Here is a 26,223-nt window from a genome sequence, read left to right as displayed (position 1 = left end):
CTTCTGAGTTATTTAATCACTTTAAAAGTGGCTAGAGAAGATGGGGCAAACATTTTTTTTAGAAACTCCTACACAAATGACTGCAATTAAGGGTTTTTTTGCTTTTTAGGTCTGTTCCAGACTTGCTATTTTTATTTTTGTCCATTAATTTTAGACCTAGAAGCAATAGGTTGGAGCAACTTTTCCAGCTATCTCTTCTAGATAGTTTAAAATGGAACCGCTTTAATTAATAGAGAAGGGAAAGAAAAACAAATGCATGGAAATAATTTAGATATAAAACTAGCTTAAACAGTTGAACATACAAATATAAATTTGTTTTAATTTAACTTCTGACGTAACACTTGATAGGAACATGATAGTGTCATGTACACATAAATGTGCTTGGATAGCATTAGTGTATATAAATTATCATATTTTCCTTATTTCAAGAGTCTTCTTGCTAACTAAAACACATTTAATGACTGAGTGTTTTGCTTTGTAAGTACTTTAAGGAAGATGAGAGGCTCTTTTGTGTAAGAATAATCATTTTGCTTATGGAACTCATCTTTCAACTTGTGTTCCATGATTTTATGACATCTCATTTTAGAACACTATTGCCAGCTTCTGATCCTAACACCTGAGCATTAGATTCCTTACAATACTGTGGCATTGCTTTATGCTGCTGATAGTTAGATTTTAACACTGCCAATTTTAGTCCTATATATATCTTTGATTGTATAAAAGGATTTAAACTGACATTAAGTACAGTTGTGAAATCATAAAGTGCTTTTAGTAAACAAAGATGTAAATGTGAACCAAATGTTTTCCATGTAATTTGATTTTGTGGGTATGTTTGGTTTCAGATGAAATCATGCATCAGGATATTGTTCCCCTCTGTGCTGAAGATATTGAAGATGAGTTAAGAAAAAAGTTTGCATATCTTTCAGGTAAGAAAAATTCTGCTGGACTTTCTACTAATCAGTATGTGTAAGTTCATCTCTTTTCCTAGTAATCATCCTATTTGTTTAATTCCTTTGATAAAATGTATTAAAATGTCAAGACTGAAATAGTGGGTTTTTATTGGGGATTTTTAATATTATTCTACTGTTTTTAGCTCGGGCTCTTATTTAATTCTTTTTTAATTCTTGTATTCTGTATTTTTTATGTGCCCTGTTCACCGCCCTGAGTCCTTCGGGAGAAGGGCGGTATACAAATATAATAAATGAAATGAAATGAAATGAAATCTGATCAATGAAATTTCCAAAATGATCTTTTCACAGAAATTAATATTCTTCTAGATGTTAGCGTTGGTGTGGGAATTAAAGATTATAGCCTCACAAAGTGACATTCTGAAGTCCTTTTATTATATGCCATCCTTCCCAACCTGAACATCCTAAATATGAGGAATTTAACTTATTTCTCAACCTTCCTGGCTAGAAAACAGGAAAGTGCTTTGAGTCCACAAGGACCCTCAAACTGCCACCTCATTTAGATAGAGAATCTTTGGTACCAGAAGTACGATGCATATATAGCCACTTTGTCTTATGAGGGTTAAAGGAGTTCTTTCCCTTATGAAAATCAAGAGATCATAAGTTCCAGTCCTGCCTTAGGCATGAAGCCAAGCTGATGACCCTGAACCAGTCAGTCTATCTCAGTCCTAGTTTCCAATGACAAACAATTTCTGAAAAATCTTGCCAAGAAAAATGTAGCAACTAGTCCAGGCAGTCATCAGGAATCGAAAAGTTATTTGAAGGTCAACACACACAATATCAACATACTGATGATGCCTAACCCATGGATTATCTTACCCAGAGACATCCGGTTGAACAGGAATGGGAAGAGTATTGAAACCTGAGACACCTCACAAATGAGAGGTTTGGGCTGGACCTCTTTGTTCTTGTCAATACTGAGTGGCATTGACCAAGAAAAAAGCAGAACTAGTACAATACTGTGCTTCCCATTCCCAAACCCTGTAATCAGTCCAGAAGGATACCATGAAAGCTGCTGAGAGATCAAAAAGAACGGGATGCTTGCATTATCTCATCCTGGTTTTGCTGGGGTCCTGTGGGGCTATAACCCACCTTCACTGTTCATCGGGCCATAATATCCTTCTATGTCTTTTTTCCATCTTTCTCTTGTTTGTTTACTCTGCATGCCTTTAATTATTTTTTTATTTTTTATTTTAATTCCATTTGTATCCTGCCCTTCTCCGAAGACTCAGGGCGGCTTACAAGCTTAGCAGTAGCCTTCATTCTATGTATATGCCTGCTTATCAGGGCTTTCACACACACACCCAAGTGGCATTATTACAAAGTCAGCTTAATTGCCCCCAACAATCTGGGTCCTCATTTTACCTACCTCGGAAGGATGGAAGGCTGAGTCAACCTTGAGCCTGGTGGGACTCTAACCTGCACTGATTGCAGGCAGCTGGTGTTACTTAAGGAGGCATTAGCCCACTGCTCCACCAAGGCTCTTTTATGGATATATTTATCCCATTTATTATCTAAGGTACTATCAAATTTGGCAATAATGCTGTTCCTTTGTCCCTATAAAGTTTAATGTTGAAAGGAACTCCACTTGCCTTTTCTTAGGCCCAACTATGCTTACTTTAACACCTGGTCTTATCTTCAGAAGACTTTTCTTATTTCCCTTTCCTTTTAAAGTTCTTTTTTTTTTGTTTTCAGTCGGTACTACTTTTGTTGTGCTCTTCTCTAGTGCACTTGATGGTTCTTTTCTTTCTATTGATTTCTCTGTTTTTGATTTCAACAGTATTTCACAGCTGAGTATTTTGCCACCAGATTAAACTTTGAGCTACAGGTCTTTCTTAAGCAGTCCTTCAGAGCCCTTTCACAAGACATTTTTCTGCTTTTAAACTTCCTTTTGTGTGCTCCCCCTTCATGAAAAATCAGAAGTATAGAAGTAGGATAAAAGCATCCAGAAAATCTAGGGAAGATGTTGAGGTGCAACTTGTTATGGTGGCTGTTTTAGTGGAATGTATGTATCAACTATACTTACTAACTAAAGCTTGTTGCATTGCTAAAACAAGTTGAACATGATCTCAGTAATAAAAAGAATCTAAAAATGATAAATTTCAAAAGAAGCCTGAATTGAAAGGAAATACTGAAAGCTAAAACCAATTAAAATCTAAGATTTGTAAAGTTTGAACCATTAAAAAGGTCTTTGCCTTACAAAGCTCAAAGATGTGCATTTTAAAGATAAAACGCTTTTTATATCTTCTGTTTCTCTCCTAACCCAACAGGAGTAAAAAAAAATGTAGCAAGCCAGAGATATGCAAATACTGATATTGGAGTGACACATATTGTCCTCCTACTTTATAATATTCCACTTTCATTCAGTACAGATATACAGCCTGATCTGAATTGGTATACAGTGTTTTCAAACTATACAGTATTCTGTCAAGTATCTTGTACAAATCAAATCCATAAGCAAAGGCAACATTTCTCTTTTGAAGTGAACTTTTTGGGCAGTGAGGCAAAACTACTCTAATTTTGCCAAAAATCAGTTATATAACTTGTGTCTTGGTCTTCATTTTGTATCTACAACACTGGTTTTGATCTTGATCCCCATGGATGAGGTTGTCACTACAAACAATCAGTAAAGATCAGTTCATCTGGTTTCATATTAGTCCTTTTAAATAACATGGTAAGATTTATTTTGGGAATGAAATTCTTTTGTCTTTCTAGGTGGGCGAGGAAGAGATGGCTGTCCTGTCATCACTTTTCCTGAATTCTCTATGTTTAGTGAAATTCCAGAAAAGGAGTTTCAGAGTGTTTTGACATACCTCACTAATATTCCCAGGTAAAATTCTCAGCTACAATTGAACAATCTGTACAACCTACTGAAGTCTTCCCAAATTTTTGATTCATAGAATGCACACTCTTGTAACATTTTTGGCTAGGAAATCTAGGACAGAGGGAGTTTTTAATGGAGGGAAGACAATGACAGAACACTGTTAATGTAAAACAGGGCATATTATTATTTGAAAGAAACTGGAAGTGGGAGTTTGATTTGTTCGTTTGTTTTAACATTTTTAACCAGAACAATAAAGAAGAAACAAAGAAAATTTTCCAACCAACAAAAGAAACAAGCTAAACTCCAAATAATAATAATAATAACTTGACCAAAAAGGTATTACAAACTTTCTACACATATCACACTTTCAAATATTAAACAATACATAAACACCTCTAAATCTAAATTAAGGAGAATAAGATATGATAAGGTCATGAAATCTGTTCCTGAAGAAAATATATTGTGCCATTTTTGATTAGATAAAATTTCCTTTTCAAAAACAGATAATTTAAACATTGTTTGAATCCAGTCCTTCCTATCAGAAATAATGCAAATTGTCCTTTTCTCAAACTAATGTAGTGTTTAAGTGATTTCCTTTTCCATCTCCAAATTGCATTCTGTGCCATTAGGTACCATTTACCTGAGAATAAGCCTCAATAAGTTGCAAGAAGAAATGAGTTAGGAGATTGTACTGCTAAGATGAGAGTAGAGATGTAGCACATTTAAATACTTCTATATATTTGCTCACATGACGTACTTTTTATTCATTGGACCTTAACTTAAATAGATAACTAAAAGCAAAAGAAAAAAAGCAGATTTAAGCAGTTTTTAAAGATTTGGTTAAATAAGGTGTTTACTCAGAGCTCAGGATACGAGATCTGGTTTTGCCAGAACAATGACATGCAAATGGTGAAAGTGCCTTTGTCTTACTTCAGTGTTTGGTACTGAAGTATTTGAATAATATTTTTTTAGCAATACTCTTAGTTTTATCTGGTTGTTCAGAAAGCTGCATGCAGAGCCGTATCAATCTTTAAAAATGACACAATTCCTGTAGCTAGAAATGTTTCTTTTAAAGTCTGTTCCTATCCGTGATGCCAATTTCAGTCAGTTCAGATTGGGCACAGCATGAGACTCACAATCATGATATGAATTGAAATTTTTTTTAAAAAATCTTTAAACATTTTTCATTTTCCTATATTTTGAAAATTTGTATTTGTTTATGAGGGACTTGGTAAGAGCAAAAACTCCCTATCCCTCAAGTAAGTGGCGGTATGTCTCTTCTTTGTCACTGAGATTCTGTTTCAGTAACATAGTTCCTTTTTCCAATAAAGAAAAAAACATTGCAACTTTTTTTTCAAACACAATCTCCTCAGCATACACAATAATTAGACATTCAAGTCAATTTGGTTTATGCTTGCCTGCCACTTCTATTATATTGCAACTGGTTGGCAATCAATTTTTGACATTACATGATGGGTTTGTATTGTCAAGTAGAAAACAAGAGTGGGTATCTTTGAACTCTCCAATTGCTTCACATGCAGCTGATCAGAGCAAAAGAAGGAAAGATCTTGTTTTTTTTTAATCCCATTTATATCCCGCCCTTCTCCGAAGACTCAGGGCGGCTTACAATCTAAGAAGCACAAATCAATGTGCTTAGCAATAGCCTTCATTCTATGTATATGCCTGCTTATTAGGGCTTTCGCCCCCACCCCCAAGTGGCATTATTACAAAGTCAGCTTATTGCCCCCAACAATCTGGGTCCTCATTTTACCTACCTCGGAAGGATGGAAGGCTGAGTCAACCTTGAGCCTGGTGGGATGCGAACCTGCACTAATTGCAGGCAGCTGGTGTTACTTAAGGAGGCATTAGCCCACTGCTCCACCAAGGCTCTTTTGTTGTCTCTTCCCTCTCAGTACCTCTCACCTGTAGGCTGTCATGGAGCTTCCTTCATATCTCAGTTTCCTGTTTTTGTTCACATGATCCTTTAAAGATTGGGGCTAGCAATGCCAGATTTCTTAGACAGAATCGGGATAGAAAACCTAGGAACTTGTATTTCATAATATGAAAGTTACATTACTCTCTATATAAAATTACATATTAGCGACAAAAATCACTTAAGGAAAATGGTTTTTATTCTGGAGTGGACATTATCGATCATTCTTTAAAGGATAGATTGTCACTGTACAAGGAAACAGTGAGTTAAAAAAAGAGATAATTGTGTATAAAGTAGTATACCAGATTAATAAAGACCTGGTCTTCAGGAAGAAGGATAATGAATGTTTTTAGCAGCTGAAGTTGCATGTAATGTTTGTTGAGTCTGTTTTTAATGAGGATTAACTCTATTTTTGTAATTAATTAACATACGTAGTTTAATCAGCTGCTCTATAGGGCATTGTTGCTGTAAGATCTGGCGAATAACTTCTTTTCTCTTTCCTCCTCCTCCTCCTCCTCCCTCTCCAACTCAGTTCACAGGATGCTGGAATTGGATTTATCCTTGTCATAGACCGCAGGCAAGACAAATGGACATCGGTGCACGCCTCTATAATGCGAATTGCAGTGAGTTGCTGTGCAGCTAATGCTTTTTTCCCCTTGACAAATCTGTGTGAATTTCATTGAGTAACATGTTTGTTTTCCAAAGTACCTGGATACTATTTTTTTTAATCTAGAAACTTTATAAAATTATCTGCTTTTAAAATAAATGTTGTTTATTTGAGAAGCAGAAATAATCTGTAGTAATATAAAAACGGCTTTAATAAAATTTGAAGTTTGTAGAAGCTGCTGCATTATATCGAGAGATTCAGTAAATCTAATATTTTTATATCAATATTTATCAATATTGTATCTTAGTTGATTGTAAAAGTATATATTGTAAAAGTATATACAAATTACGGAACCTTTACTGATATTCTGTTTTTATTGATTCCAGGGACTTGCTTTTAATCAAATATCTGTCCATGATAAACTACTTAACAGAGTTGAAACTTAAAAACATTTTAAGATGTGTGTTGTATTCACTAACAAAAAATTGTGTATGATTTTGTTTATAATGAGGAATATAAAAAGAAATTGATAGAATTTATAAGCAATTCTTCCAATTATCACTAAAACTGATACTTCATTTATGCTTCTATAATGTAAAACAGTCTTCTAGTACTGTGCTATAGATATATGTTTTTTTTCTTTGTTTTTGTGTTTGTGGTTAGTTTGGAGGGAGGCCTCATTAGTACTGAAAAATACTATATTAAAATGAGATATGCAAATCAGTATGCATTTATACACGGTTTGATTGGTTATTTCTGGAAAATGAGAATGAAAGATAAAATTACTGACTGTTACCTCAATTTTACACTTTCAATGGATTAGAGATAAGCATCTTCTTCTCTTTTAAACAGCCACATCATCTATATAGTAAAAATTTTGAGTTGTTAAGTTTTCCATTTAAGGGAAATTATATCTCATAATTACATACAGAAAAATATTAAATCTAGAGCTATTAATTGTTTACTTAAAGGCAATAATAAGGGCAGGGTTCAGAAATTTGAAGATTTAAGGAATAATCTCCAGAAAATACTGCCCATTTTCAAAATCAGGATTTTTAATATTTCTATGGCACAAGAACACTGGAGTTAGTTATAAAGTTATTTTTGATTAGAATCTCACAAAGGATTTTTTTTTAAGTTGATAACATTAACATTTCCAAGTCTAGCAATGTTTGGCCTAGTTCAAGTATATTCCACATCTCAATTTTCCAACTTGCAATAAGTATTGGTCCTTTAATGGGGGGGAAAGGCGACAAATAGAAAGTTGAGGGCATGATTCTCTCTCTTCTGTTGAGCAGTTGGGTCCATCAGCTTTCTCCTTGACATGAGCTTTGCTATAATTAGCCAACAAGATAGTTGCTGTCCTGGGAGATTAGTTAATTGATTGTGGGTTGACATGCTTGCCTCATCTTTGAGGTTTGCAGGGATGAACAGTTTTTATACCACAAATTAATAACTGTTCATCCCTGTTTGGATATAGTTAAAAAGTGTTTTCCACTTTTTAACTATAATCAATGGACAATATCCCTTATTAATTTCATTTTATACTGTAGCAATTAGGGCAGTGGTGGTGTACCTATGCCATGTGTGCCAGAGGTGGCACGCAGAGCCCTTTATGTGGGCAGGCATGCTGTTGTCCCAGCCCCGCCTCCCCCCATGGCCCCCTCCTCACCCCCCATAGGAGAGTCGCCAAGGACATGGCAGCCGGGCAGCAGGGACAAGACTCTGCCCTCGCACCTCATTGCGTGCAGATGATGCTGCGGGGTGCAGGCAGAAGGCATGGCTGCCCTGGCACTACAGGGCCATCTGGGCGATCTGTGGAGAGCTGTGGAGGCGGTAGGTGGTCCTGCGGGCAGGATGGGTGGAGCGGGGAAGGAGTGGGCAGGGGTGGAGTGAAGGCAGGCAGGTTGGTTTGGGGGCACTTGGTGTCTAAAAGGTTTGCCATCACTGAATTAGGATGTGACCAGAATAAAGTTACGTTCAATATCATTCTTTGTGACCAAATTACCCTATTCTAATCTATGCTTACAGCCATTTGAGTTACCTGCGGTAAGGACATTATGATTAGTACAAACTATGAAAGACCAACCCATTGTCATTTAAATTATGGTTTTGAATAATTCTTGATGTGTGCTAATAGTTTGTCTGATTCATCTGGCATAGCATACATCATTATTTCAATCGGAAAAAGGAGAAAGGAAGTGGTATGGAAAAAGGGGAGGAAAAGTGAACCTGTCACACATTTCTGATCTGCAGACTATAAACATAAATGTTTTGAACAACTCTGGGCAGCGTACAGTAAGGGGTTATATTATCAAGGATTGTTCAATAATAAGTACTGTCTTCAAAGTATGAGACAAATATAGAAAATGAAACAATTCAGATCTATTGCCTCTGGCCTTGTTCTGATACAGAATTTTTCCCAAGGTGAAAACCTTACTGTATTTGGATTATCATCTTATAAACTAGTTTGTAACACATCTAAAGTTTTGGATTTTTTTAAATATATGTTTTTAATTTCTGCATTTTCTCCAAGCTTCTCCAGCTTTATGGTCCTTTTGATTTTCCAAAATTAAAAAAAAATATTCTGGGGGACAAACTGATGTCAACCAAAGACACTCTTGGAAAAAGAATAAGGATAGGAAAGTTGGAGCTAATTTTATAGCAATACCACCTAGTCAGGTAGACTTGTTTCTGAATAGTTCCTGTGGCTAAATATTCATTGTGATCTGACACTGCCTGTGTTTCCTTTATGTCCTCTACAATGCTCTGTCTGAAAGGTGTTTAGTTCCATGGCATTTCAGAAATGTATTTCCTAGCAGGATAGCAGGAGAATTTTCTCCATTTTTTTACTTTCTGATTCTTTTTCAGTACAGATGATTCTGTAGAGCTGGTGTGTTCCAGGTCCCACACCCAGTTTTAAGCTGGCATTTGTGAACTTGGTGATTTGTTTGTCTTTTAGTGTTCTTGTTGTTTTTTTAAGACTCACAATGGTTGGGAACTACTTTAAAAAACTGGTTTTGAGCTGTCTGTAAAAAGTAAGCTATTGTTTATTTATTTATTTATTTATTTATTTAGTTATATTTATATACCGCCCTATTCCCTGAGGACTCAGGGCGGTTTACAGGGAATTAAAAATCCAAAATACAAAAATTAAGAACCAAATTAAAAAATATTAAATTGACCCTGTAGTCGATTAAAAAGAACCCTAAATTAAAATTTCTTCTCAGTCTGGGCCCGAGAGCTCGAAGAGCCAGGTCTTCAGGCCCCGGCGGAATGATCGGAGGTCGGGAGCAGTCCTCAGCTCCACCGGCAGCTGGTTCCAGAGGGCAGGCGCCCCCACTGAGAAGGCCCTATCCCTGGGTGTCACCCGCCGGCAATCTCTTACCGGCGGGACCCTGAGCAGACCCTCCCTGTGGGAGCGCACTGGGCGAAGGGCGTTTGATGACGGCAGCAGGTGTTCCCTCAAATACCCCGGACCCAGGCCATGTAGGGCTTTATAGGTGATAACCAGCACCTTGAATTTCACCCGGAGGGCAACCGGAAGCCAATGCAGCTCGCGGAGTAGAGGTGTTACATGGGAGTATCGGGAGACCCCCATTACAACTCGCGCGGCCGCATTCTGCACCAGTTGAAGCCTCCGAGTGGTCTTCAAGGGCAGCCCCATGTAGAGAGCGTTACAGTAGTCCAAACGGGAGGTCACAAGCGCATGAGTAACTGTGCGTAGGGCATCTCGGTCCAGATAGGGACGCAACTGGCGCACCAGGCGAACCTGTGCAAAAGCCCCCCTGGTCACGGCTCCTATGTGATCTTCAAAATTGAGCCGTGAGTCCAGGAGGACGCCCAAGTTGCGAGCCCTATCAACGGGGGGTAACACCTCACCCCCCATCGTTAGAGGTGGAATAACTTGGTTAACCCGAGATGCCGATATGCACAGCCACTCAGTCTTGGCGGGATTGAGACGAAGCCTGTTTCTCCCCATCCAGACCTGAACCGCCTCCAGGCACCGGGACATCACAGAGAGGGCATCGCTGGGTTGGTTCGGGGTGGAAAGAAAAAGTTGGGTATCATCAGCGTACTGGTGATACCCCACCCCGAAGCCACGAATGATCTCGCCCAGCGGCTTCATATAGATGTTGAACAGGAGAGGCGAGAGAACCGACCCCTGAGGGACTCCACAAATGAGAGGCCTCGGGGCGGATCTCTGCCCTCCCGTCAACACCGACTGCGAGCGGCCCTGGAGGTAGGAGGAGAACCACCGTAAAACGGTGCCTCCCACTCCCAACCCCCTGAGACGCCGCAGCAGGATACCATGGTTGTTCATTGGCATCTAAAGCTTTAGGGGAGAACAGATTGATTATGGTGAGGTAACCACTTGAGGAAGCATAGCTTGATCAACCCGAAAGAGCTAGCTGTGGAGAAAATGGAAACAAAATAATAATAATAATAATAATAATAATAATAATTATTATTATTATTATTATTATTATTATTATTATTATTATTATTATTATTATTATTATTATTTTATTTGTATACCGCCCTTCTCCCGAAGGACTCAGGGCAGTGAACAGGGCAAACATATAAAAGTACAAAAATACAAAAGTTAAGAAAGAATTAAACGAGATGCCCAAGTTACAGCAATAGGATAAAATACACTTAAAACAACAATAAAATCCAAACCCATCCCCCATCAGGCCAGGCCGGCTTGTTCGAACAAATAAGTCTTCAGATCACGTCGGAAGGAGTGAAGGTCGGGCGCCATCCGGAGCTCAACCGGCAAACGATTCCATAAATCCGGGGCGCCCACAGAGAAGGACCTCCCCCTGGGGGCCACCAGACGACATTCTCTGACCGGTGGCACCCTGAGGAGGCCCTCTCTGTGGGAACGCACAGGGCGGAGGGAAGTTGACGCCGGCAGCAGGTGATCCCTAAGGTACTCCGGACCCATGCCATGTAGGGCCTTGAAAACCATTACATATCCTTCCAGGTGACAAGTTTATTCATTTCAGAATCTTCAGCTCATTAGCTTGTAGACAATGTGACAAGTTCCAGGGCATGTCAGTGAAGTATAGCATGCAGTTTTACCTATATTCCAGAAATCATTTCTCCGCTCCAAATTCTTTATAGAAGTAGAAATAGAAAATAAATTCTGAAGCTTTCAGAGTTTAAAGTGTAATGACTTCTACATAATGTCTATTGAAAATATATTGTTTCTCAGAATGTCTGGATTTCTTGAACTAATATGAAATAAAATTTTATTGAAACCTAAATAAAATTGCAACTTAATGGAGAAATCTCTTCTTGAGTCTACAATGAGTCATAAAATCACTTTCTTCTATTGTATTTTTTCCATTCAGGTTTTGTTACTCTTTTCAGTTCCTCACAGAAAACCAACATAGGAACACATATCTCAAATGCCACACACCTTATCTAAAATATAATAAAGCATCTCTGTTTTCTGATTACAACCAAAGGATCCAACTGTAGGGATGATTCTGTAAGATTAACCTGTTTTATTAAACAGAGAAAGTAGCTTTTTTGTTTATTTGTTTCCAAATGTGCCTAAAATCTGGTTTGTTTGGGGTTTGGTTTTTTTTGCCTATAATAAAAATTCCATTGAGGAAAAAAGTATGTGTGATTGTTTGTCAGACTAAGAATCTTTGAAGGCAGAGATGGATGGAACTATATATATAGCTTAGCTTGTGGCAAGCAACATGTTATTATCTATAAAATGCCCATTCTTAAGTAAAAGATGACACATAGGAAAAAATGATTATGCATTTTTCAAGTACACAATCACATTATTATTTATAAGTTATTTCAAAGAGTCACAGTTTTTTTTGTTCAGTATAAATATATCAATTAGATAATATACTGGCTCAGTTTAGGCAGTACATCAAATTATGCTTTTAGGAAAGCTTATCTAAGATTTGGTGCAATAGCTTAATTAAAAATGATACCACATACAGAAGCTAGTTCAGAACATAGATCTTGGAAGCCATAAATTATAACTTGGTATAATGTCTGCATTGGCAGATTATAATTACATCTATTACTCCATAGAAATTAAACCCTAGTTTGTCTATATCTTTTAAAGTTCAAAATGTGGTCCAATTTAATCTGTGGTTAATACAAAGTAAGTGTAATGTAATTTGTAAACTGATTTGTTGAATCTATTACATGTGATCTGATATATCAAAATATTACAAGAAATAATTTAGATTGTAATACATTAAATATGACAATTCTGTTTTACCATTTTGCAGACATCATTTCCAGGAAATCTGCAACTCGTTCTGGTTTTGCGTCCAACTGGATTCTTTCAAAAAACTCTCTTCGACATTGCCTTTAAATTTCATAGAGATGACTATAAAATAAAGCTGCCGGTTAGTGTTTAATCTTTTTATTTTCACTTGTAATTTATTTTTGTGCACAGAGTAGTGTAATAAGTATATTGGAACAGTAAAAAGTATGTCTTTAATATAACTTCTTACACTTTTTTCTGCATAGGCATTTTTTTTCATAACTAATAAATGGACAGAATTTTCTGTAGACAAAATGATGGCTTTGAAAAAAGCACTGATTTTCCTATGCTTTTAGTGTCATATTTGAAATTAGATCATTGTTAAATAATTTTAATATTTTTACCTAGAAGATAGGAAAAAGTACTAATTACTATTCATGAACTAATATTTATTGATTATTTCACTGAGCACATGATAGCACTTTTAAAAAAACATGCACAATGAGGCTATTGTTTACTTTTCCGCTCTCATTGCGTCCGCAGATAACCACCCTGCTGCCCTGTTTAGAGTGACTCGCTCCCTGTTTAACCAGGGACCGAGGGATGACCCCTTGCAGGGTAGGGCTGGGGAATTTGTACAGTATCTGCAGGACAAAATCACTCAGATCCGGACTAGCTTGGACTCCGACTGGGCGGAGTCCGGCAGAGTGGAGGGGGCAGGTCTTGATGATACCATTTGGGGTGAGTTTGACCCTGTGACTCTGGATGATGTGGACAGGATCATGCGTAAACTGAGCGCTACCACTTGTTTACTGGACCCATGTCCCTCCTGGTTGGTTTCGGCCTCCCGGGAGGTGACAGGGGGCTGGCTCCAGGCAGTGGTCAATGCTTCTTTGACAGAGGGTGACTTCCCCTCTGCCTTGAAAGAGGTGAGGCCCCTCCTCAAGAAGCCTGCTCTGGACCCATCCTCGTTGAACAACTACCATCCTGTCTCCAACCTTCGCTTTGTAGCAAAGGTTGTCGAGAGTGTGGTGGCGCGTCAGTTCCCGCAATTCCTGGAGGAAGTGGACTATCTGGACCCGTACCAGTCCGGTTTCAGACCCGGTTACAGCACAGAAACGGCATTGATTGCACTGGTAGATGATTTCTGGCGGGCCCAGGACAGGGGTTGTTCCTCTGTCCTGGTCCTACTTGACCTCTCAGTGGCTTTTGATACCATCAATCATGATATCCTGCTGCGACGGTTTGAGGGCTTGGGAGTGGGAGGCACTGTTTTACGGTGGTTCTCCTCCTACCTCTCGGGCCCCTCACAGTTTGTATTGGCAGGGGGACAAAGATCTACCCCGAGGCCCCTCACTTGTGGAGTACCTCAGGGGTCGGTTCTCTCCCCCTTCCTGTTTAACATCTCTATGAAGCCGCTGGGTGAGATCATCCGTGGCTTTGGGGTGAGGTATCACCAATATGTGGATGATACCCAGTTATTCATCTCTACCCCGAGCCAACCCAGTGATGCCCTTGACGTGATGTCCCGGTGCCTGGAGGCGGTGCGGGTCTGGATGGGAAGGAACAGGCTCAGGCTCAACCCCTCCAAGACTGAGTGGTTGTGCATCTTGTGTTGTCCAACTAGTTCCTTCTCTTTTAATGGGGGGGAGGTATTGCCCCCCTCAGAAAGGGCTTGCAACTTGGGTGTCCTCCTGGATTCACGGCTCAATTTGGACAATCATTTAACAGCCGTGACCAGGTGGGCCTTTGCACAGGTTCTCCTAGTGCGCCAGTTGCGCCCCTTTTTGGACCAAGATGCCCTATGCACGGTTACTCATGCCCTCGTCACCTCTCGCCTGGACTAGTGCAATGCTCTTTACATAGGGCTGCCCTTGAAGAGCACCCAGAGATTTCAACTGGTGCAAAATGTGGCTGCGCGGGTGCTCATGGGAGTATCTCAGTACTCCCATGCTACACCACTCCTGTGCGAGCTGCATTGGCTTCCGGTTGCCCTCCAGGTGTGATTCAAGGTGCTGGTAATAACCTTTAAAGCCCTGCATGGCTTAGGCCCGGGGTACTTGCGAGACCACCTGCTGCCATTGTCAACATCCCATCGCCCGGTTCGCTCCCACAGAGTCGGCCTCCTCAGGGTGCCATCGGCCAGGCAATACCGGCTGGCGACCCCCAGGGGGAGAGCCTTCTCTGTGGGCGCGCTGACCCTCTGGAACGAATTACCCCCGGAGCTGCGGATGACCCCTGACCTTCGGTCCTTCCACCATGATCTGAAGACTTGGTTATTCCAACAAGCGGGTCTGGACTGACTACGGTTTTTAATTAGGTTTTATCAGGTTTTTTAAATTGTCACGTAATTGTTGTATTTATTGTTTAATTCTTTTAAAAACTTTTCATCCTACGTTTTTTAATTTTTATTGTTGTGAGCCGCCCTGAGTCCTCAGGAAGAAGGGCGGCATATAAATTTAAATAAATAAATAAATATTGTAAATGTTCTTATATAACTACATTTTTTTAAAAATGACTTGGAAAAACTACATTGGACATTGTGAGAGAAAGAGTAAAGCATTTATCTGCTTTTCATTAAAGAGCTCGCTTTTTCAGGCTTTTAAAAGCTTTAAAAATTGTTTGATAATAATTTCAATATTAATTAAAAGACTCTAAATTAGCTACAGGTTTATCTGTATTCATGCTGCCATAGGTTTTTGAATAATAGAGAAGTGCTGTCTTTACATGAGGTCAAAAGAATTTCTTCCAAAACGTTTTCAAACCATGCTCAGCTAATATTTATTTGATATAATTATTTGGTAAAAAGCAATTAACGTGGGAAAAAGTCACCCAAACTCACACACAAGCCTTTAGGCTAATAGGTTCTAGGATTAGTCAAAATAATACACATTTGTACAAAAGCTTCTGGGTTTTTCAGAATTGTTCTTCAAGCAGTTTAAATGCTATTACATTGGATTATAAGGCTGTGCAGTGCTTCGTAAATCATTCAGAAAGGCTCATCTGATTGCTTAGGAGTACAAACATAGCATCTGTTTGCTGTTCTTTAAAACAGTCCTGTCTTTTTCCAGGATTATATCACTGTTCTCTGAAGTTGCCACATGAACCTAGGAAATGAAATGGCTGCTTTAAAGACTTCCAAAAAATGTTTACTTTTGTTAACGCTCCAAAATAACACTTTTCAATCAAATATAAAACATTGCCAGCCCTATTAGATAAGAATAAGGTCTTCTGCTATTTTACATGGCCTACAAATGTCAAACTTCTCCATAATGGTTTTCAGCTGTGATTGAAGGAGATACTTTATATGCTGTTATCATAGTGAAACTCTCCTTTGTCTGATAAATAATGTTTCACTGAATATTATTAGTTTCATGACTACAAATTTGCCAAAACTACTAAAGCAAAAATCTAAAATAATGTTGATTTTATTCAATTGATGGTGTGATTTCTGTCTTATAGATCATAATGCTGAGCTCACTAACAGAATTAAATAACTATATTGATACAGCCCAGCTAACTGAAGATCTCGGGGGTTCCCTAGATTATTGCCATAATAGGTGGCTTGCACAGCGCACTGTAAGTTTTTTTTCTCTTTCTATTTTATACCCTGTTAATAGATACGAACTATTGCATCTCAAAAACATCAGGACTAATGATTTTGGAAGTGTTGATTTGTATTAAAAGGAATGTTTAAGTAAATTTTGAGAAAATACATTTTTTTCAAAACTGTCCTCATGAACATATCGTGTCTGTGTGTGTGTGTGTGTGTGTTTTGAGAAAAATAGTCGAACACTGTTTAATAAACTTAGTTTTTGTCGGCTAACTGCCAACGTCGTCAGAGTGGAATGCCGGAGGTTCACAAGCCTGCCTATAAGACCAACTGCTTCTGTGCTCTGCTCATGGAATGTGCCACCAGTCTACCCACCCCTGCTAATCGTATTGCTTCTAGTTCTTGCATCTGTCTGTATATTCATGAGTTCAGGGATCCTCACCTCACCTGTTGTCACTCTCTTTGCCTGCTTTGGGCGTGGCTGGATACCTGTTGCCGTGGGATGGTCTTCCAATGTTTCCTGTCCTATGGCCATTGTGTGTGTAGCATCCCACCTCCCATCATGAGTTCCTGCGCGGATCGTATTGGGTATTCCTTCCCCTCGCCGGTCTTAGTTCTTTGCTGTTGCATGGGCCCCTGGTTCTGATCTTGCGTGGGCTGCACAACAGCAAAGAATTATTTTTATATAAAATCAGAAGGGATCTATATTGGTGGTTCCAAACCTGTGGTCCACAAACCCCTGGCAGGCTGCAATGTCATCACAGAGTCCATGAAAACTTGAAGGAATGTTATGATTTAAATCCTGAGTTAAATCTTCAGGGTCCATAGCCATAATCCATGGCCACAAAGATATTTAAATGGGGTCCATGGGGAAGAAAATGTTGAGAACCACTGAAAGAAGTACATTAAGGTGGTTTAATCTCAGGTGGAATGATTCAGTTGCAGAACAAATGCATGGAAGAAGAAGGAATAGATGAGAATGTTGTGGTTGGATAGAAACCCTGAAGAAGTATGAGATGAGGACTTTAAAAAATAAACAGGTGCAGAGGGGTAGGTTTAATATAATTTAGCTATATTTCCATTTCTTTCATTGTGTCTTTTCTTTGGCTTATTGTAGCTTGCTTCCTTTGTGCACTTTTCGTGAATATGCAAGTATATAACAAACATTTTAAAAATGATATTTAATATCATAAGTATTCTTTAAAAGTTTAAGGATATATTATTAAGGAGTTAATAGTGGAGATAATTTTTACTAGAATATATTTAACTGGGGTTTGAACTATGGAGTCTTGGAACTCTCAAGGAAAAAACATTAAGGTCACCAAAACTGGCAAAGCAAGCTACTGAATATAAACAAGGAGTAAACCCCATGCTAATTTGCATGATTAATGCTGCCTAGTTGGGTAATGAAATGTCTGCAAGCACCAAGGACTTCCACAGATAATTGTATTTATGCCTATTGATGTAATTTATATTTAAAACAAAATATATAAATACATCTCTTCAGTATCCAATGTGTGTGTGTCTTGTATTTGTAATTCATAAGGCTATAGAGAGTTTTGCTCAAATGGTTAAGGAGACAGCTCGAACACTTCAATCCTTTGGGAATGAGCTTGCAGAAACAGAGCTACCAAATGATGCTGAGGCCACCAGCTACCTCCTTGCAACACATACAGAAAGGAGAGACAAGCTGAAGGTATGTTAAAGCAGTTGTTACATAAGATAATTTTATTGAGTTAGCCCATTAATTGGTGTTTAGTTTTATTTTCCTTTACAAATGTTTCATTTGAATGTTGTGTGATATCCTCCCTTTAAATCAGTGCCAGTAAATTTTATGATCCTTCACATTTTCCATGGAACTAAACAGTAATAAAATCCCGAAATGCAGATTATTATAAATATGGCAAAGCAATTCCTGTGACATGATTTTTATCTCTAACAAGTGGACTATTTAACATTTATTTTTGCCTTATAATGTTAGAATACGTTTTTTGAGTTTGTGCACACACACACAATTAGGTTTTGTAATTTTTTAGATTTTCTTTTGTATAACTTTTTATTAGTTTTCCAGTATTACAATAGTATCTTTTAAAAGCAACATGGTGTCTGGGTTACAATAGTTCCATTTCAGACAAATACATATTATTACAAATCTCCAAATTGTTGTAACCAATACTTCCTCTCTCTTGTTTCCTTTAATACATATTATCCCTTATCTAAATTAACATACTTCTCATTGCTATCCATCAGTCATTTAATATTTTCTTATATTTGTCAATACTTTAGTTTATTTTATATTTTAACATTCCATCTTTAAAAGATCAAACACCTTATATATTTTTCCAGCTTTAATTTTACATTGATATTAAAATTAAACGTTTAAAATTTCTCTTTTTCATATTGCTAAATAACTTCCTTTCTCTTTACACAATTTTCTCCGATACCTAGTCATGTAAATACACTTCTTATTTATCTCATTTTCATATCAATGTTAGTAGTACAATATTAGAATGGTAGTCGTTAGGATACCAATTGCAAGGAGGAGAAAAAGGAGGAGGACAATATAATATTCTTATTTCTCATTTATAGTTTCCACATATTAAAAATTAACCAAAATTTCTTCCGTTTCAACATTTAATACATCCTTTCATGTCATTACATCCAAGTATATTAGTTACATTCTATCATTCTTAACATATATACATCTTAATCCATGTCATTTAAAGAGCTCAATATTTCAATGTTAGTATTCATACATCTGTATTGTTTTTTAATTAGTATTTTTGTCTACTCATCAAAACAATCTCTCGTAATCCAAGTACAATCCTGTCTATTTTGGTATTATCTATTTCAGGCCTCTTAAAAATGTCTATATTTCTTCAATCTTATTCTTGCTTTCTTCCTTTGCCATGTCATTTTTCGCTTTTTTGCCTCAGGGTCATCAAAGCATTATTGTGTTGTTATATCATATTGAAGTAGCCCTCCAGTCTCCATTTTTGAAGAATTGAGGAGTCTGTTAACAGCGCCAAATCTTCTCATTATTTTCACCTCTTGATATAATTGTTCTGGACTGAATAAAAAATTTTCCAGCTGTTTCCCATTATGGTCTTCAAAAGTCTGTATTTGTTGAATATTTAATTCTTCTGCCAATGTATTTAATTGTTCAATTTCTTCTATTAAGTTCTGTCCCGATAAAATATTAGTTGTAGTCACAGTTTGAGTTTGTTTCTTCGAGATGCTTTCTAATTCTTTTCCAAAAGCTCTTATTTCATCGCCAGCTGTAGAAAGGAACTGATATAAGTTTGGTAAAATATTTCCCACATAGCATAGATTTGTTTTTGAAACTCTTCCATGTTGGAGTTTCACATCTGGTGTTCAAGGTTAATCTTATCTTGTTTTTCTTATATATTTTCTTGAATTTTTTAAAAAGAAACTCAGATTGCAATTTCAGATTTAGCCACTGGGTGTCCCCCAAGTACTTTGAAAGTTCTTTCTTTTAGTCTGTTTCTTTTTTCAACTTTTTTTTTAAAAAAACACCCCTGGGCTTGCTCGCCGCTTATTTGAAGGGAGGGTTGAATTCCTCCCTCTCTCCACAGGGGGGAAGGTACTTAGCAGCTTATTTAGGTGAAAAGAAGAAGATTAAGGTATAAGAGAGGAATCTTACCCCCATCTCTTCCACGCTGCTTTAATGTTGCCTGATGGTGAGTTTGACTTCAGCTGTCTGCAGCCTAGTAACTGGCCATATTACTATGGCCCGTCTTTCATCTGCTGGTACGAAGGGAATGCAGGTACTAACGGGGGGTTGCAGCTCCCCCATGTTTCTGCAAAAGCCCCTTCTATCTGGTCACCCCTCCAAAGCGGCTCTTTGGCCCTTTTAGGACCCCCTCAGCGATGCGAAACTGGACGTGGAAGACAAGAGCCGTCCTCCAGACATCCATGTCGGCTGGCTTGGCAAACCGGAAGTCAATTTTTAAGATTTATTTATTTATTTATACCACCTCTAGATTTCACATGTACTATGAGCAGTATAATACATTGGTGCTGATTTTCTATCAGTGTAAAATCACACTGTTGTTCAACTGTGTCAAAAAAATTGAAAGCACAGATGGGAGTTTGCCACACACCACAGGTTACCCATTCTTGGCTTATACTGTGTTGTTTCAAAACCCTGGGATGGCATTTCCAAGTTGAATTCTGATGTAACAGAGTCTAACTATATATTCTTAAACTTTTCTATAGGAAGATTTGAAAATAGCTTTAAGGCAAGGTCATGATATTCTCCAAGATATTCAAAAACCAGTCCTTGAAAATCCAGAGTACAAACTGAATCCAGATCAAATAGAAAATCAAATTACTGTGGAAAGGTGAGATACATCTAGTATTTAATAGAATATTTAATATATATTTTCACTGTATTCCTGTTATTCTATTTCCAAAATCTTCCTGATATTAATATTTTAATACTTTTGTGAAGGTCCAATATTCACCTTGCCAGTGTCATCTGGCAAGTTATGTTATCCTCTCAGCAAAAGAATGAAAATGAGAATGAGAGAGTATCAGGCAAAATACAGGGTTTTACGCACACACATACACACACACACACACACACACACACACACACACGGAAGAACGTAGGTATAATAAATTGTTTAGATTGAGTCAGACAAGCAATTAATTAAACCACTTTTCCCCAACCAGTGTAAACCTCGAGTATCAGGCAAAATACAGGGCTATGTACACACACACACACACACACGGAAGAACGTAGGTATAATAAATTGCTTAGATTGAGTCAGACAAGCAATTAATTAAACCACTTTTCCCCAACCAGTATAAACCTCAACTGTCCCAAATTCTCATTAATACACATGATGGTTTGGGAATTCTGGGATCTGCAGTCCGTATATTTGGAAGCGAGTCCAGGTTGGAAGAGGCTAAACTAGATTATAACATTACATGTGGTTTAACATGCATGTTGTTTGTTTGCATGGAATATCAAAATTTTGACTTTTAATATATTAGACTTGGAAAAGAAATAGAATAGACGCCCAAGCTTTTTATCTCCCTTTTTGATTTTTAGAAACCTCATGCCTTCCCGTGCAAATTAAATACATCCATTATTTTGTATGTTCCTAAAAGTATATTTTGAGCTTCTGTGCCCCTCAGTTTTCTAGCAATCTGCCAACAGTCTTCCTGCCACGCACTCACCATCCTCCCATCAATCTGCCTTTTCCACCAATTTTTCCACTACATGAGATTTTCATTTGATAATTACTGTGTTTTTCAGTGCTGTGATTTTTTTTCTAACGGTTTCATATCCTTTCCTTTCTTGGGATTTCTCATTTCCCTTATCCCATCTTCAATTGGGGAATACATGATCTAAAACTGCTTCATCTTTTTTCTTTTAAGGCTTTTATCTCAACTAGATGAGACAGAAGCAGCTTTTGATGACTTTTGGTATAAACATCAACAGAAGCTTGAGCAGTGCTTACAACTTAGGTATTTTGAAGTGGATTTCAAAGAGGTATATGATATGTTGGTCTAATTAAAACTATTCTGGATTAGCAGTATTTTTATTTAAAATTTTGAATTTAAAAGCTTCCATTATTCTGTACTAGAAAATACATTTCATCAGAGATATTTTTGATCATCCATTGTATGATTACCATTGTATAGTAATAATTTACATACAATATATATAAAATAGTAATTTAAATATTTAAGTGACAAAACATTTCATCAGAGATGTTTTTGATCATCCATTGTATGATTACCATTGTATGGTAATAATTTACATACAATATACATACAATAGTAGTTTATTTAAGTGATAAGATGAAATTAAAAGCATAATAGTTATAGTTTATTGGCTTACTTGATGTGTCTTAATAATTTAAAAACTTGTCTAGTTTAATGAAAAAAGGGACTAGGGGTGACATGATTGCAGTCTTCCAATATCTCAGGGGTTGCCACAAAGAAGAGGGAGTCAAGCTATTCTCCAAAACACATGAGAGTAGGACAAGAAGCAATGGATGGAAACTAATCAAGGAGAGAGGCAACCTAGAACTAATGAGAAATTTCCTGACAGTTAGAACAATTAATCAGTGGAATGACTTGCCTCCAGAAATTGTGGGTGCTCTAACACTGGAGGTTTTTAAGAAGGAGATTAGACAATCATCAGTCTGAAATGGTATAGGGTCTCCTGCCTCAGCAGGGGGCTGGACTAGAAGAACTCTAAGTCCTTTCCAATGGTGTTATTCTGTATGCTCTAAAGAACCATAATATAAAGTTTCTTAAAAAAATATTGCTTATATATGTTTCTATGATCATGATCGCTAGTTGATTTCTGTGATCCAAAGTCTGATTTGTAGTTGTCCTACACTGTTGTGACTTACAAAAAATGATATATTCTATTTCATTTAGGTCAAAACAGCACTTGATAGTGTGTCTGAGAAATTATTTCATTTCACTGAAATGGGAAACAGCAGTTCACATGTGGAGCACCTTCTGAAAGATCTTGCCAGTTTTGAAGAAAAATCACAAGTAAAGATATAAGGATTCTTTACTTTGACACATTTTTCTGTGGGACATATTTATAATGAGATAATGTTACAACTTATTTTTTCTGCTATATTATTTTACTTAGGAAATTTTGGGAAAAGCCAGCTTATTAATTTCCAAAGGAGACGAGTTTATAGAAAACAAGCATTATGCAGTGGACTCTATTCTTCCCAAGTGCAGTGAACTCCGACATCACTATGAAACGATTATTTCAGAAGTGAATAAAAAAACGGCTCTCCTGAACCATTCATTTGAATTACATAGACGGTTGGAAAAGGTAAACCTAATCTTACCCTCTTCCCTTCTTACTTATTTTTTTATATACAACTTTATTAAGATTTTTAACAAGATAAAAACTAAAAAGAAGTCATATTTAGAATAAAGTAGAAAGGAAATGAAAGAAAGGAAAGAAAGTCAAAAGTGCAGAAAAAAGAAAGAAAATATAAAGAAGTAACTTCCAATTGTCTTTTATAGCAGTTATAAATATAAATTAACATCTTCCTCTGTGAATATAGCATGGCTTTTATTTTTTCTATATTTTTTCTAAATCTCAAATATAGCTATCTATATATCCATCCATCCCACCTTTATTATTTTTACAAATAACTCAAGGTGGCAAACATACCCAACATATCGTCCTCCTCCTCCTATTTTCCTCACAACAACCCTGTGCTCACAAGTTCATTTGTTTGGTTTCACACAAAAGGTCTATAAGGGGTTTCCATTATAGTCAGCATTAAACTTAGTTAATGTCTTTTCTCTCCATTTTCTCTCTTATTTGCTGATTAAGCTTTAAATATACAGGTAATCCTCAAAGTATAATCTTAATGGAGCCTAGATTTAGATTGTGGCAAATCAGAAAATGTCTTCTTTCAATATATAGGATGTGGTCATGTCATACAGTTATGGACTGTTAGTGTGAAGAGAGAAAAACTTGATCTCATTTTTTGTTCATCTTCTGAACAGTTTCTGTTAGGGTAAACATTATACATAATACAATGCATTGTTTAAAAATGCCAGTAATATGTGCTCTTACTGTTGCTGAGGCTGCAACTTCAGAATATTTTCTTGCTTCAACTGTCTTTGGAGATAAAATCTTTCATCTCTTCCACCATTTCCAAGTTTCACAGTTCTGTCTCTGGATCAGCCAAGCTCACTTATCCTCACAACATAGTAGCTTGAATAGTACAATCAAAAGAATCCTGGTTTCTGGTATCATCATTCTGGTAATTTTGATAACATAAATAATTTGTATAATGCAGCATTTTCACGATGTGTTTTTCTTGGCTCCCTTGTAGTGCATGAAGTGGTGTGAAGATGGAATTTATCTGCTGGCTTCTCAACCTGTAGACAAATGCCAATCGCAGGATGGAGCAGAAGCAGCTCTTCAGGAAATTGAGCAGTTTTTGGACATGGGTGGTGATAATAAACTCAGGGAACCAAGTTACTTGTCCAAAGAATTTGAAGTTATCCTTACTGAGGAATTAATGGTAATCTTAATATCAAGATTTCAGAACCATATTTCATCACATTTTTACAAAAACATATATAAGTAGTGACTTGGAATATTTGAGTTGAAACCACTTAATATGTCTGTTCAGCTTACTGAACCAAAACCTCCATAAACTATAACATCAATGGCCTAGGTGGGTAACTTTTCAAGTAAATTAACTGTTTGGTTAAAGAACTCACTTATAGATGTCTACCATAACATAGATAGTGGCAGTGTATTTGTCATTGCTAAATTTCCAAAAGTCATTTAATTTACTGGAAAAGCCACCCAATTACTGCAATATAATATTTTTGAGATTTGGGAATCATAAATGTTTCAGATACTCTTAAATACGCTATCTTATATCAACACTCCTTATTTTAACAGAGGCACTATACTCACATAAAGAGTGGTAAGTCACTTGGTTTTCACCATGGCTGCAAATTCTCCAGACCATCCCAGTCCTGCTCTATTTAAGAAGACATAATTCACTGGCTTAGATTCGGTCTAATAAATGTATTTTGTATAGTGCATCAATTTAATGTTGAGCACATTGTTGTGCATCGCTTTCCATATTCAGCTTTTAAAATGATGTCATATGAATTCAATGGTCCACATAGAATTTTGCCTCCTCTTTTTACAGAAACATGTAAAAAAGGTTTTTCAGAAACAGAAAAGTATGGAAGAAATGTTTCAAAAGAGGCAAGTCAGCCTTAAGAAGCTAGCAGCTAAGCAAACACGCCCTGTTCAACCAGTGGCACCTAGACCAGAGGGATATCTAAAATCACCTTGTCCTTATCCAGGTAAGAAACCAATCAGTCAAGGTATTGTTTTAGTTGAAAACAAAAATTATTGATCTGGCAAGTATGCTTAGCTTGACATGAGCTCTAGTTACAGTGGTTGATTCTGTTTCACATACCAGGCCTTCAAATAGAGTTTGAAGATTCGTCCAGCTCTGATAACCATGCAATAAGGGGAGTGACCGTCAGAAAAATGAAGGTAACAGTGTATGAATGAAATAGAGACAGTTGACATGTTAAATTCTCCCTAAGCATATGAAGCAGCCTATTGAATCAGATTCCTGATGCATCTGAGCTTAGATATCATTTTTCTATTGCTGGTGCTACAGTAAGGAGTAGAGCAAGGCATTTCCTGCAAGAGAAAGACTCTGCATTAACACTTTTTTCCTTGATCTGCTAGGTGACCTTGATTTGGAGATCAGGAACAGTCGAATTGTGTCCCAGCATCCTATACCAGGATTTGGAAAATAAATTTTTGTTTAACATGGAAGAACTTAGCAATAATTATGTGTCACATGCATTTTGCCTAATATGAGTTCATATTATACAGTTTGTCTAATGTTCTCATCTTCTCTATTAATTGCATAATGCATTTGGGATACTTTCTTGCAATATAAGTACTTAATCTTTAATTTTAAATGACAGGCCATATATATTAGCATATGCATGTATGTCATACCATTTAAAAATCGGATATGTGTTGCGTTTATGTGGACCAAAGTTTTCTGTCTCTGTTGTTGTTAGCTGCGAAGTCGTGTCCGACCCATCGCGACCCTATGGACAATGTTCCTCCAGGCCTTCCTGTCCTCTACCATCTTCTGGAGTCCATTTAAGCTCACGCCTACAGCTTCAGTGACTCCATCCAGCCACCTCATTCTCTGTCGTCCCCTTCTTCTATTGCCCTCGATCTTTCCCAGCATTAGGCTCTTCTCCAGTGAGTCCTTCCTTCTCATTAGGTGGCCAAAGTATTTGAGTTTTAGCTTCAGGATCTGGCCTTCTAAAGAGCAGTCAGGGTTTATCTCCTCTAGGACTGACCGGTTTGATCGCCTTGCAGTCCAAGGGACTCGCAGGAGTCTTCTCCAGCACCATAGTTCAAAGGCCTCAATTCTTTGGCGCTCAGCCTTTCTTATGGTCCAACTTTCACTGCCATACATTGCAACTGGGAAGACCATAGCCTTGACTATACGCACTTTTGTTGACAGGGTGATGTCTCTGCTTTTTAGTGTGCTGTCTAGATT

General features: G+C 37.3%; 1 protein-coding gene across 1 annotated transcript in view; it reads left to right on the top strand.

Annotated features, from left to right (window-relative positions):
- MCF2L (MCF.2 cell line derived transforming sequence like) overlaps positions 1-26,223 on the top strand; it is a 78,097-nt gene that overhangs the window by 28,818 nt on the left and 23,056 nt on the right. The window contains exons 2-14 of the mRNA XM_081326604.1: positions 843-926; positions 3,684-3,798; positions 6,258-6,348; positions 12,602-12,721; positions 16,042-16,158; positions 17,679-17,828; positions 20,372-20,496; positions 21,542-21,656; positions 22,556-22,675; positions 22,779-22,970; positions 23,992-24,183; positions 24,829-24,988; positions 25,108-25,184. Coding sequence (XP_081182730.1) covers positions 843-926; positions 3,684-3,798; positions 6,258-6,348; positions 12,602-12,721; positions 16,042-16,158; positions 17,679-17,828; positions 20,372-20,496; positions 21,542-21,656; positions 22,556-22,675; positions 22,779-22,970; positions 23,992-24,183; positions 24,829-24,988; positions 25,108-25,184 — 1,658 coding nt within the window. The remainder of the gene's footprint in view (positions 1-842; positions 927-3,683; positions 3,799-6,257; positions 6,349-12,601; positions 12,722-16,041; positions 16,159-17,678; positions 17,829-20,371; positions 20,497-21,541; positions 21,657-22,555; positions 22,676-22,778; positions 22,971-23,991; positions 24,184-24,828; positions 24,989-25,107; positions 25,185-26,223) is intronic.

This window comes from Vipera berus (genome assembly GCF_964194415.1).
Source record: "Vipera berus genome assembly, chromosome: 4".
Classification (NCBI taxonomy): domain Eukaryota; kingdom Metazoa; phylum Chordata; class Lepidosauria; order Squamata; family Viperidae; genus Vipera; species Vipera berus.
The sequence above is the reverse complement of the archived record's forward strand: the minus strand, read 5'-3'. Positions and strand labels throughout refer to the sequence as shown.